Source organism: Pelobates fuscus, chromosome 3 (genome assembly GCF_036172605.1).
Source record: "Pelobates fuscus isolate aPelFus1 chromosome 3, aPelFus1.pri, whole genome shotgun sequence".
Lineage (NCBI taxonomy): Eukaryota > Metazoa > Chordata > Amphibia > Anura > Pelobatidae > Pelobates > Pelobates fuscus.
The window spans coordinates 71592512-71605467 of NC_086319.1; the positions used below are offsets into that span (position 1 = coordinate 71592512).

General features: G+C 43.8%; 1 protein-coding gene across 14 annotated transcripts in view; it reads left to right on the top strand.

Moving 5' to 3' along the window:
- Window positions 1–12956, top strand: part of MYBPC1 (myosin binding protein C1) — a 124948-nt gene that overhangs the window by 25094 nt on the left and 86898 nt on the right. For all 14 annotated transcript variants that reach the window (XM_063447178.1, XM_063447190.1, XM_063447192.1 and 11 more), the window contains exon 3: window positions 7784–7831. In XM_063447178.1, the coding sequence (XP_063303248.1) occupies window positions 7784–7831 (48 nt within the window). The remainder of the gene's footprint in view (window positions 1–7783; window positions 7832–12956) is intronic.

A 12956-nucleotide genomic window follows, 5' to 3' on the forward strand; every position in this document is an offset into this window, starting at 1 on the left:
GTCGACCACACATTCCCAAGTCGTGTGGTACCAATTAACCGATTGCAACATTGTTGCAATCGGTAATTAAGGGCTCTCCTAGGTGGCCGTCGTTCGACTACCGACCATGCGGCGGTCGGCCATCTTGGATCCTTTGTCTCTGCAGCAGTGTTTGGTCATCGAGAGCCTGGAACTGAAAACGGCTACTCAATGATCCGAACACCGCTGGACTTCCAGAGCGTTCGGGAGTTCCGCGTTCGGTACATTATGTGTCCCGTACTTATTCGGTACTTTTAGACCAACTTCCATGTTTAAATGTATTATGTGCGGCGTTCGGTCAATTCAGCTGGGATCAGAGCGGTATTCTCACAAAGTGTGCGCTCCGACCCCAGCTATCTACCGAACGTTCGGTTATTCCAAAGTACCGAATATTGTGTGAAATATGTATTTTAAAGTCAATTGTCGGTTTTGCTGCACGAGGGGATAATCCACTTAATCGTCCATTTTAGTGGGAGTATCCTTCTCGTGCAACAATGCCTGTTGGGAAAGTCACAATGCATGTTGGGAGAAATCCCCTGGATTATCTGTGTGGAAACCCCTTGCATGGGGAACTGTATAAATATGCTGCTTGTGAATAAACCGAGTTAGTTGACTCCCAAACTGTGTTTCGTCCGGTTATTGGGAGGATTGGGGATATTGCCTTGCTTTCTACTCTGACTGTGGATTTCCTGAGGATACCGACGGATATCGTGTATTATTATACTGCATTCTGTTACAGCGTTTTTCGGATCGTATACTGCAGCTTTTGGTGCAGAATATCACGCAGCTGCTTCCTGTTCTCCAATAGCTCTTCATCCGATTGTGTGGCTTTATGAAGATCCTCGAGGTCCGCTATCCGTTCAAGCAGTTCATCCGTGCGTCGTTGCTGCTCCTTCTTTCTTCTCGTGCACACTTTGATTAGATGTCCCCGGATAGCGCATTTATGTGCCTCCCAGATCGTCAGAGCGGGCACTTCAGGGGTGTCGTTCTCTTCAAAATATGTGACTAGCGCCGCTCGGATGTCCACCGCCGTGGGCCCATCGTTAAGAATTGATTTGTTCATCCTCCATTGTCGATCTCTGGGTCGGAATAACGGGGACTTGATGCTTGCCACTGCAGTCCAATCTCCGTATTGAGAAGCAAAGGCAAGAACTCCTGAGCTATGAAGATATAGTCTAGCCTGCTATAGTGCCTGTGCACCGTGGAGAAATAAGAGTAGTCCATATCGGTTGGATGAAGGACCCTCCAGCAATCCGCTAGGCCGGCGCCGCGTAGGTCTGTCCGCATGGACTGCAGACAGTGGGCCGATATAGAACTAGTCCCCCGGGATGTGTCGACTCATGGGTCAAGGGCCAGATTCAGGTCTCCCGCTACGATCAGCAGACCTTCCCGGAATCTTTCCAACTTACGGAGGGTCCCTCTCAGGAACCTATGCTGTCGGGCGTTTGGGGCATAGATGGTGGCTAGCGTGTAGGTGATACCTGCTATAAAGCCCTTGAGGAAGAGGAACCGACCCGTGTCGTCGGTCAGTGTATCCTTACATTCGAACCGTACCGTACTGGCAAACAATATTGCCACCCCAGCTTTCTTGGCAGTCGGGTGATTGGCGAAGTATCCCTGGGGGTAACCTGCATCCTTAAGAGTCGAGGCTGAGTCTCCTCGGAAATGAGTCTCTTGCAAAAATGCGATGGACGTTCTCGCGGCTCCCAAGGAACACAAGAGATGTGACCTTCGCTCAGGCACGTTCAACCCCCGGACGTTGTTTGACCAGAGACGGAGAGGGGCGGGATCAAACCTCTAGCCCATGGTCTCTGGGGATGGGGGAAGATAGGGTGGGTGCAGGAAGGTGATAGGGGCGGGGTGGGGGGAGGGGGTAAAAAGCGTGAGGGGTCTGTGTGTATGTGGATGTGTGTGTCGTAATGTAACTGTGGTGACTTCACACCTAAGGTAAGGGTGACGTGTGGGGTACCTCGAAAGGGTGGCCCACACCCCCCGCACCAAATTCACAGTGGTGTCTATCACTGGGGTCTAAACCCGGGGAGCACCAGCACAGGTGCTGGTTTTGTCCGTGTCCGTGTTGTTATGTGTACCCAAGGAACTACAGTAGTTAAACCATCCACTTCTCCTCCCCCAGGCCGAGGCAAGCAGAGTGCATAGGAAGGCATAAGGGAAACAGAGCTGTGATCAATCTCAGTTATACTGGGGGCTTGGGCTGTCTCTTTGCGATTTGCAGTCTCATGGGATCCCTGGCTGTGGGTATTGCTCCCTGTTCAGGTTTGGTCGGGGCCAGGGGAGGGGTGAGGGCCACATCCCCTGTCAGCATGTTCCAGGGGGGCGGGTATGGTTACCGCAGAGCATGGGCCAGTAGTCGGGCCGAGTCGGTTCCGTATGTCCGGGAGGAGGATGGAGAGGAGTATGGCGCCGAGCGCTACCGTCTGGTCTACATAGTAGCGCGGGGGCGCTGGAGGGTGGCTGGAGCCACCCCCAGCATGGCAGCGTCTGCGTCACTAAGAGCGTTGTGGGTGTAGTCTTATACGTTTAGTATGGGGAGGGTCGTGCAGGGGCAGTTGCCATCACCCGTCATGCTGTCATACAGATACGCTCAGTCCTTTGTGGGGGGGTAGTACGGCAGCTGCAAGTGTGTAGTTCTCCCTGGTCCACCTGCCCTATTGCGGTACCCCACCTACCTCGTACAGTGTTTGTCCCGGTGAATCCTGGGGTTTCACCTTCTCCATCACCCCTCCCTCCTCCCTCCCCCCCCTCTCGGCGGTCTTGAGTGCATTTCAGGGAGACAAAAAGTTAGGTTAGGTTAGTACATTCAAACATACACTGTGTACAAGTCCCTTTACGTAATATCCCGGACATCTCCCCCCCCCCACCCCCCCGGCCCCTCCCCGGATATTCGGTACTGCAATGGTTATTATGCTTGTAGTCACTAGGGTAGTGGGTGGCATCGGAGTATGTCCTGGTTGTCCTTTCGGGGCTGACCCCCTTCTATACTCCCTTTGCTTGCAGGCTAGGGCCCAGGGGACCGAAGTCGGCCTGTGCCCGCGTCTGAGGCACTGTGTGGGTACTTGCCTCAGAATGTACCCTCCCTTAACACTCCCAAAGAAACCTGCGCTGTGATGTGTTAGCCAGGGCTTTCTGCTAACTCGCCTGTACCTCTGGTAAAGTTATTTTTAATATGCGACCAGTCGCCGTGTACCTCTAGCCATGTCCTGCAAGTCATCCCCTGGGTGTTATCGTTCTTAATAGGGGGAGTTGCCCCTGTGGTCCCTCCACAGGCCCGAGTCCTTTGTTAGCTCCATGTCCCTTGCAGGTCGCATTCCTCACCCAGTCCCCCACCCCAACAAAGTCTCAGAGACTCCCCTCCCACAGCCAACTGTCCCTGCATGTGTGCTATCAGCCCCGTTCCCAGTTATTTTCCCCCGGCTTACCCGTCCCATGTCGGCCCGGGCCGGCTGCTAGAGTATCATTCTTCTGGGCCATTTGGACCCCCCCCCCCCCGTGGTGTGGCCGGGTGGCCCGTTCTGTAGGTTGGATCGCTGGGTTGGAAGCATTCAGCGGGTCTCTCCGTGCTGCTTCGTCTAGAATCCAGTTGCGCACTCTCACCAGTGGTAGGTTAAGGGTCCTCATTAGGCGTGGGACCTCTTCTGGCCAGCGGGCCGTGATCCATGTGTTGCCGTGTTTTGCTTGGAGGCTGAAGGGGAAGCCCCAGCGATACGGGATCCTTTTGTCGCGTAGCATACCCGTTACCGGGCGCAGCGCTCTCCTGGCGTCCAGCGTTAAACTTGATAAGTCTTGGTACAGGGATATTTCCCCTCCGCGTAACAATATGGAGGGCCTATCCCTAGCAGCAGTCATGGTCATGTCTCTTTGGTCCTGCATGGTCATACAGCAAATTACATCTCTGGGGCTGCCGTCTCTTCTCGCCGGCCCCAGTGCTCTGTGAGCGCGGTCCATGCGGATTTCCTCGGGTGTAGCTTCCCCCAGTACCTGTGTAAATAGGGCGCACAGACAGGCGTGGAGGGGTTCATCTTCCGTCTCGGTTTCTGGCAGGCCGCGTATTCGGATATTCTTACGCCTACTTCTGTTTTCCAGATCCTCCACCTGCCTGCGGAGGGTGATCAAGAGGTTACCCTGTCTGGTTATTGCAACCTCGGTTGCCCTTTGTTGGTCCTCACATCCCTGGGTGGCTGTTTCCACCTCATCCACTCTCTGCTCTAGGGCAGTGAGATCTGTCCTCAGGCCTGCCAGCTCCTCTCGTAATGCTGCCCGCAGCTCCTGTGCTATTGTGCCTGTGTCCGCCTTTGTAAGCATTTTCGCCGAGATCTGGGTAAGCTCGGCTTGTATCTGGGCCAGTTCACTCATTTGGGTACCTGCTGCAGAGGATTCTCCCACACTCTCCGAGCCCGGGGATGCGGGTGCCATTTTGTCGGCCGATCGTGGCTCTCTCAGGTCCGACGGTGTGGCGATAAACTCGTCCATCGGTCCGGTATTGCGTCTTGGGGATACAGTCCCTGCCGGTCCCGGGGTGTTGGGCCTCTTGGTCCGGACCATATTTCACCTATATGCCGCTGGTGATTGCTGGGTTTTTGGCCTGGGGTGCGGAGCTAGTTTAGGCTGCGTCCTGCACCATGCTCGTCCAGGCCACGCCCCTCTACATAGCTCTTCTTAACCCATGTAGGACTTCTGCTAAAAGGAGAAAAGTTTTTAATGTCCAGTAACCCAATGATTAGGAGATGAGATGCCATGTCACCAACCTGGTCCATTCATAGATTTGCCAGAAGGTTCTGTAGCCATCCACCTTTTTTCTTTCATGTTGTTCTACCAGATGCTGCTTGGCAGAGCCCTCATGGGCAAAAAAATAAAGTGACTACATTTATACACCTGTCACCCAGAACATTTTCCCACAATATAGAAGTTAAATTGGGTGGGGGCATATTTTCTTTTTAAAAAACAGTAATGAGGGATGGTCAAGGAATTTATAAATTCTGGAAGCAGATCCAACACTTTTTGAACAAACATGCATTACCAAATCTTTCCATAAGGCCAGAGTTCCTAATACTGGTCCAGGTCCCCAACCACCATTACACTAGCAAGAGATGTAGCACCATATTGGCAGTGGTAGGCCACAAGGCCATGTTGCAGCTCTAGGGCCAGCCAGTCCCCCCACTTTGTCTATTTTTCTAACTAAATTGCAATATTTATTTAGAATGGACTGGATTCACACATTAATCAATAAGGAGACAATGACAAAAACCTTTTTTTCACAAAAATACATATTGATCTATAGATCTCCCATTTTTAAAATACAATAGGCACCTGTCATGGGAAGGGTACCCCAACACTCAGAAAAGAGGAAACCCACAAACGATGGATCCGAAAGACATATTACCGAGCCTTAGAATGACCGGACTTAACATATAAATATAGCGGGAAACAAGATCAAGAATAAATCAAGGCCAGGAATACAAAAATGCACAGAGTCAGGATACATGGAAAAACACAAGTCAAATACAGAACCGAGGTCAGGATACCAGAAATCACAAGTCAAATACGAAGCAGAGGTCAAACACAGGAAATCACAAGGGAATCTCTAGGAGCACTAAACGAGAATCTAACAAGAAACCACAATAGGTCAAAGAATAGGGGCCAAAGCAAGCCTTAAATAGGCTTACCTGTGTACTGATTGGTCCACATCATCATTGCGACTCAAAATAGATTAGGATCGCAATGATGGCATGGTCACTTTAAGAACAGGTGTGAAGAAATGCCTCTAAACACTCTAAATATCTATGTCATGCTGCGCGGATTGGCTGTATCGCGAGGCAGGATGAGGGCTGTGCGGTCGAGGGAGATGAGAATTTGCTATTTTATGCCGCGCGGCTGCGTGGAGTGGTCAGAACACGCGGCAGGAGGAGGGTTGTGCGGCTCGAGGGAGTTGAGTACCAGCACCACATTAGAAAAAACAGTCTGGCATTCCTCTAAAGTAGTGGTGGGCTGCATGCCTTTACCACTTTCCACATAGCTAACTTAAATCCTATTCTAAACCACAAGGATACCCCCTTTCCAGGATAAAAAGTTGTTCTCTAGTACTCTGATGATTGGGGCTTTTAAGATATTTCTGGCAAATACACTTTAGGAAGAGTCTTGTTGAGTATTGAGCTGACCTACCGGAGAAACCTCTGTCACTCAAAAAATTCTATAAAGGATCTTAGCTTTAAACAGCATAAGCTATTATACACCTTACATCCAAAATAATTACAATGGACAAAAAAATTTGAACACTTATGACATAGCATTTTATGCAAGCTCGGAATTTGCTGACGCTATAGAAATAATGAAATAATAATAATAATATGAATGACGAAAGGAGAGAGTCCTGCAAGTAAAATTCCATAGGCCGCATCATTTTAAAATGCTGATGATAGATTGTATTTAACAGTTTTGGTGTTGGCACATAAGAAGGGGCTGATAAGCTATGTGTGTCTGTAACTTAACCCCACTTATGTTTCTGTTTAAGGTTTGTCTTGCAATGTCAAGATCTTGTACATCAGCAAGTTATGCAAACACTAAGACACTAATCACCATCTGGCAGTGGCAATAAATCCATACCGATGGACTAATTACTTTGTATTGTCACCAACATAACTTGCTCTTAAAGACCTTTTGCAAGAAGAATTGTAACCTTTGCCCTCTCAGGAACAAACGATTTAAGTGGTTTAAAAATGTGCCAAAAACACATGGCATTCAAACCTCATTAAGAGAACAAGTTATGAAGTCACAATATTAGCATCTAGTGGTAAACATTAACGTCCAGCTTTATTCTGCTGTGCTTTACAATATTATTAAGGAAACCTTAACAACCAATGAGACAAACTATTAGATATGCTGACTGGAACAATAGGTTTATGAGGACCCTGCTTAAATAAGCTTACAATCTACAGGTAAGGGAATAAATGTTGACAATGAATGGACCCACTATTTAAGTGGATAGAGTAACAACAGTTAATCTGAGAGTTCATAGGCTACTCTGCAGAGTTGGATTCTTAGGAACTTCCTTAGAGAATAGGGAATAATCTAATGGGGGTAAGCAGGCTGTTCCATAAGAACAGAGCTGCCCATGAGAACACCTTGAAATGTGAGTTAGCAGTATGGGTATGAGCAGTGGACAACAGAAGGTCACCAGCAGAGCAGAGCTGTCTAGAAGGGGTGTACCTATGAAATGTTTCAGAAAAGTAGCAGGGCCGGGGGCAAAGTTATTGAGAGTTAATATTTTGAATTTAATTCTATAGGGTACAGGAAACCAATGTAAGTATTGGCAGAGGGGTGATGTTTGAGAGGGGTGACGGGAGAGAAAAATAATAAACCTTGTACTATAGCCCAGAATAACTCCATACAATGGAAATTCGAAATGCCTTAAAATACAATTGATGCAGCACATTTTTATTGTATATTTTTTGCCTCAAAATGAATAAAACAAGTTTCCTGTATTGTCATGTACTCTTCTAATCACTGGTAAGGCTACTGTATCGACAAGAGAATAAGACTTTTGGGGAAATGTATTTAGCTAAAATGTTATATTGCTTCTCTTTGTCACACTAACATTTGAAATATCCTTTATTCAATATATCAAACCATGTAGACACTTTCAATGATATACCAATAATAACTTTTGAATATTCCAAAGTTTTATTGTGACTGTACTGTCTCAGGGAACAATCTTTGATCTATAAAAACACTTTTATTTTGTGTTTTTCAGAGGGAAAAGCTGCAGAGATCAATATAGTGCCTCCGCCATCCATCGTAGGTAAGTAGCCATGTTCTTTTATCTTGCTAATGCTTTAAATTTAAAGGAAGTTCTTTATCGCCAACAGCACTTATTTGGGTAAACAACATTAATTTAAGACAAACAGTATAGTAGAACATCTTATATAAACAGACAAATACAATATACATCGATTTTTTTAATAGCATAAAACTAATAGGCACAAATACAGAGAAGATAACATGATAATTATTAGTGTACAAGTTTAGTATGCGGTGTTCTAGATCATTTTTGGATGTCCGAAATGTAAATGTCTTTGAAAACACCAGAGCTTATTTTATTCACTGTTAAAAGGGCAATGTTACCATAACTACTACTTGCCTTTCGTGAATACCAACTTTTCAATATATTTTATATTCTATTTCGGCCCATTCATTATCACATTTAAGACAAGCTAGAACGCTGAGAGGATTCTGGAATTTGTTTCATGAACTGAACCTTACTCGTATGCACAGATTTTACTGTTCACTGGTCAAGGCTGGAAAAAAAATAGAATAATTGTATCATTATTTTTAACATGTAATTATTAAATTGTAAAACAGGCTATGCAAATATTTTTAAACAATGTATTTGTTGCCATAATGTCTGGAGTGCAGAAGGTTGCCTACCCCTGATCTAGAACCTTATCTGTTTTTACCAATTCCAACATTTCAAGTCAATTATCTAATTTCATAGTGTATCAGCAGGGTTATTCAATAAATTGTGAGTTGTAGGGAATTCAAATCGAATCTCATATTTTATGCCAAAATAGCTAAACTGCACACATAGCTGAGAATATTTCTAGCTATTTTGGCCAAAATTTTTAAATTCGCTTTGAATTCTGACTTCACAGTGAATGTCACTTTTATTATCATTGCCATTGATAGATTTCACAAATTAGACAATACAATTAGAATATAAAAGATATGAGAAACAATGAAAAGTTATGGCAAGAATAATAACTCACAAACGTGCAGCAACTTGCAAGATCACTATTACGACGTACTTAATCTTTTTTTTTTTTTTTATCTGATTGTTGATTGTAGCCCTGCCTTGAGATTGCTGAAAATACCAATTGGTCCACTGAAGCTGGAAACTACAAAAATCAAGTAGGTTCTCCATCACTGCTCGTTCAAAATTGTATAAATCCTTCATTGTCATTGTCATCTTGTAAAAGACATGTGGCTTGATGAACTGTCTGAAGACATGAAATGCGTCGTTTTCATGGCTCTGCCATGTGAGCCTTCCACTGTATGTCGATAACAAGTTTGCATTTTAATGAAGATGACAATAAAGGATTTATGAAACTTTGGACAAGCATTGGTGAAGAATCTGTGAAGTTCACCATCTACTTAATTTTTGTAATACACTTTAAATGCAATCTGCTTTATACAAAATGCTTAATTGTGATTCAGCAATCAAAGTTGTGACAACAAAACAGCTTAAATCAACGGCTCCCAACCTGTGGTACGATCCAGTTTCTTCAGGAGTATGAGAAAGCAAAAATCGGTAAATGCGGTTCTACTGCTGGTGCAGCCACACAGGTACGGAACTGCAGGGCCCATCGGCTGGTCCATGCACTTACGGCCACACAATAGACAACACTATGTACAGGGGTCCTGTTGTACACTGTGGCACTTTAACAGTGCAACTGGGCCTCTTCCTATCTGCTGGGAGGAAGTGAGAGCATGTCACTTTCTCCCAGCTGAGGCAGACCCAACAGTGTGGGGGAGGAGGGGACTCCTATTTCCCAGCAGCCCCAGCCAACAGTAGCACCCTGGAGTGTAAAAGAAAAAATATGGAAAAAAGAAGAAAGAAACCGCGCCCAAAGATTATGTACAAAACTTGATACGTACACAGGTCTCTTAAAGCTATATACACATTAGATCTCAAAAAGAACAGAAGAAACAATAATAGTGCAGTACAGTATATACAATGAATGAGTGATGTGTGATCGTATGTGATTTCCCTCACATTTGATTGAGCTATCTCAGAGCTCAGCTGTTTCAGAGCATGGACGGAACAATCCCCGTTTGAGGATATGTGGTGATATGGGCGTCCCAAATGGTTCAAGTGGAGTGCAGTATGCAGAACATGTATAGGAGTAAATACAAAAAAAGATGCTCCAATGGTGACGTAAGTATTCTTGAATATGGAGTAACAAATAAATTAAGTAATGTACTCACATTTACCAGAGCAGAACTTGCTCTGGTATATACAGCGTTGGTGGTATAATCCCCACCTAGGAATAGGATGATGCCAGGAAGTAGTAGATGGAAAAATAAAAGTATAAATATAAAATACACAATTTATTTACCATACAAAAAACAATAAAAGCAATATAAAATAGCTTACGGAGTCCCACTTTACACGTTTCGCCTCTTCAAGGCTTCTTCACCCTGGAGTGTGTCTAAAATTGTGACCTGTATGTTTTTTTCTGTGTCTGTGTGTCTCTATGTGAGTCAGTATCTGTATCTGTATATGTTTCAATGTCTATATCGGTATGTGTGTCAGTGTGTTTCTGTATGTCTGTGTATAGCTGTGTGTGTCATTATGTCTTTCTGCGTATCTGTATGTGTGTCAGTGTGTGTATCTGTACGTGTGTCAGTGTTTCTATCTGTGTGTCAGTACATCTGTACGTGTCAGTGTGTGTATCTGTGTGTCTGTATCTGTATGTGCGTCAGTGTTTGTATCTGCATATCTGCATGTGTGGTAGTGTGTGTATCAGTGTGCCTGTGCAACTGTATGAGTGTCAGTGTGTGTGTGTGTGTCTGTCTGTATCTGCATGTGTGTCAGTGTTTGTATCTGTGTGTCTGTACATCTGTATGTGTATCAGTGTTTGTATTTGTGTGTCAGGGTATCTGCATGTGTAACAGTGTGTGTGTCTGTAACTGCATGTGTGTCAGTGTTTGTATCTGTGTGTCTGTGCATCTACATGTGTGTCAGTGTTTGTATTTGTGTGTCTGTATGTGTGTCACTGTTGGTGTTTGTAACTGTGTCTGTGCATCTGCATGTGTGCCTGTGTTTGTATCTCTGTGTCTATATGTGTGTTAGTGGGTGTATCTGCATATGTGACAGTGTTTATATCTGTGTGTGGAGGTATATGCATGTGTGTCAGTGTTTGCATCTGTGTCTGCATATGTATATGCATGTGTGTCAGTGTTTGTATCTGTGTGTCTATATATCTGCATGTGTGTCAATGTGTGTATCTATATGTCTTTATCTGTGTGTGTGTCATTGTATCTGTGTGTCTGTGTATCTGCATGTGTGGAAGTGTTTGTATCTGTGTGTCTGTATGTGTGGCAGTGCCTGTATCTGTATGTGTGTTGGTGTTTGTATATGTGTGTCTGTGCATTTGTATGTGTGTCTGTGTTTGTCTCTCCGTGTCTGTATGTGTGTTAGTGTGTGTATCTACATATGTGACAGCATGTGTATCTGTGTGTCTGTACATCTGTATGTGTGTTAATGTGTATCTGTATATGTCAGTGTGTCTGTATCTGTTTGTGTGTCAGTGTTTGTATCTGTGTGTCTGTGTATCTGCATGTCTATCAGTGTGTGTCAGTGTTTGCATCTGTGTGTCTGCATATGTATGTGTGTCAGTGCTTGTATCTGTGTTTCTATATATCTATAATGGGCAAATACTCATTGTAACAATGAAGAATCACCAATTTCACTGACCTATACTGAGCAATAATATATATGCGTATTAATGCTCTTCAACAACTCGGTTAACAAAGTTTGTAATGATTTTACCTCTGGCATCTGTTAGGTGTTTGCACACACATCAAAATAAAGGTTTTATTTTAGATATTTCTTGATCACATAAAATACAACTCAGCAACTCCGTGGCAGCAACATGAAAGCATATTTGCACATGTAATTCAAAGGACAGTTGTCTGGTCGGTAAACAACATCTTTAATTAATCAACTTAGTTTCTCTTTGATGTGTCAAGTTCTTTAATCCAGGATCTTTATATTTAAAATGACAGCTTTGTCCTGGGAACAAGCATTACGTTTCTGTTGATAGAGAGACTACCTAAACCGTATTTTTGATTAGCCTTCAACCCGCATATCGAGTTATGCAAAGTGACTTATATGAGTTATTTGCATTTCAGTTAAACACTTTATGCTGTTATGATTTAAAATATAATATTGGGTAATGTGCACCTGGATTGTGGATCACTTAGAATTAAAAGCTGAATTTGTAGAACAGCTCACTATACCACAAAATACACGCTAAATTATTCACCCCATGATTGGTGTTTAGTAAATTTGTTTTATAAACAAGTGCAATTTTAAAGAGTGATAAAAACACCGACAATTGGTGTAAGCTTTAATACTAGCAGAAGATGCTTCTGAAATAGTGCTAGAGGCAAATGGAGAATATATATATATATATATATATATATATATACATATATATATATATATATGTTATATTTCTTCACTAATTCATAGGTATACCTTTTCTCAGTCTCTCCGCTCTGCCGGTGACCTTCTCCTGTCTGCTGCTCGCACCCTTACTGCTAACTCGACCTTGCAGGACTTCTCGTGGGCGGCTCCTTTCCTTTAGAACAGCCTGTCTACTCCTATAAGACTCTCACCTAGTATTCAATCATTCAAAAAGTCCATCAAATCTCTTCAGAAACGATTATGGCCTCCCAGAGTAACTTCTATTTTACAAATCTGTCTCTTGCTCTCTCTTAAAAGGCCACACTCAACTCTTACCTTCCAGTACTACTTTCCCACCTAGTCGTTTGGTTTCTCTCCCCCTCGATGCCCTTCCTTTTGTGTTTTGGAACCCATCATCTCTAGACTGGAAGCAAGTATGAGCAGGGCCCTTATTAACCTATTGTTCCTGTAACATTTTGCAATTGTGTCATTTATTGCTAAATGTGACCCTTTTATAATATTGTAAAGCGCTGTAGTTCTATATAAATGCCAATAATAACAATAATAATAATAAAAATAATAATGATAATAATAAATAAATTGAGGCAGGGAAATATGGGACATCTGAAATTAACTCTGATAGCTATGAATCCTTTTCATTATTGCCCTTTTGTTACAATCACACAATAACTCAGTGCCATAGAGACAAAAATGATATGAAATCCGACATTCAATT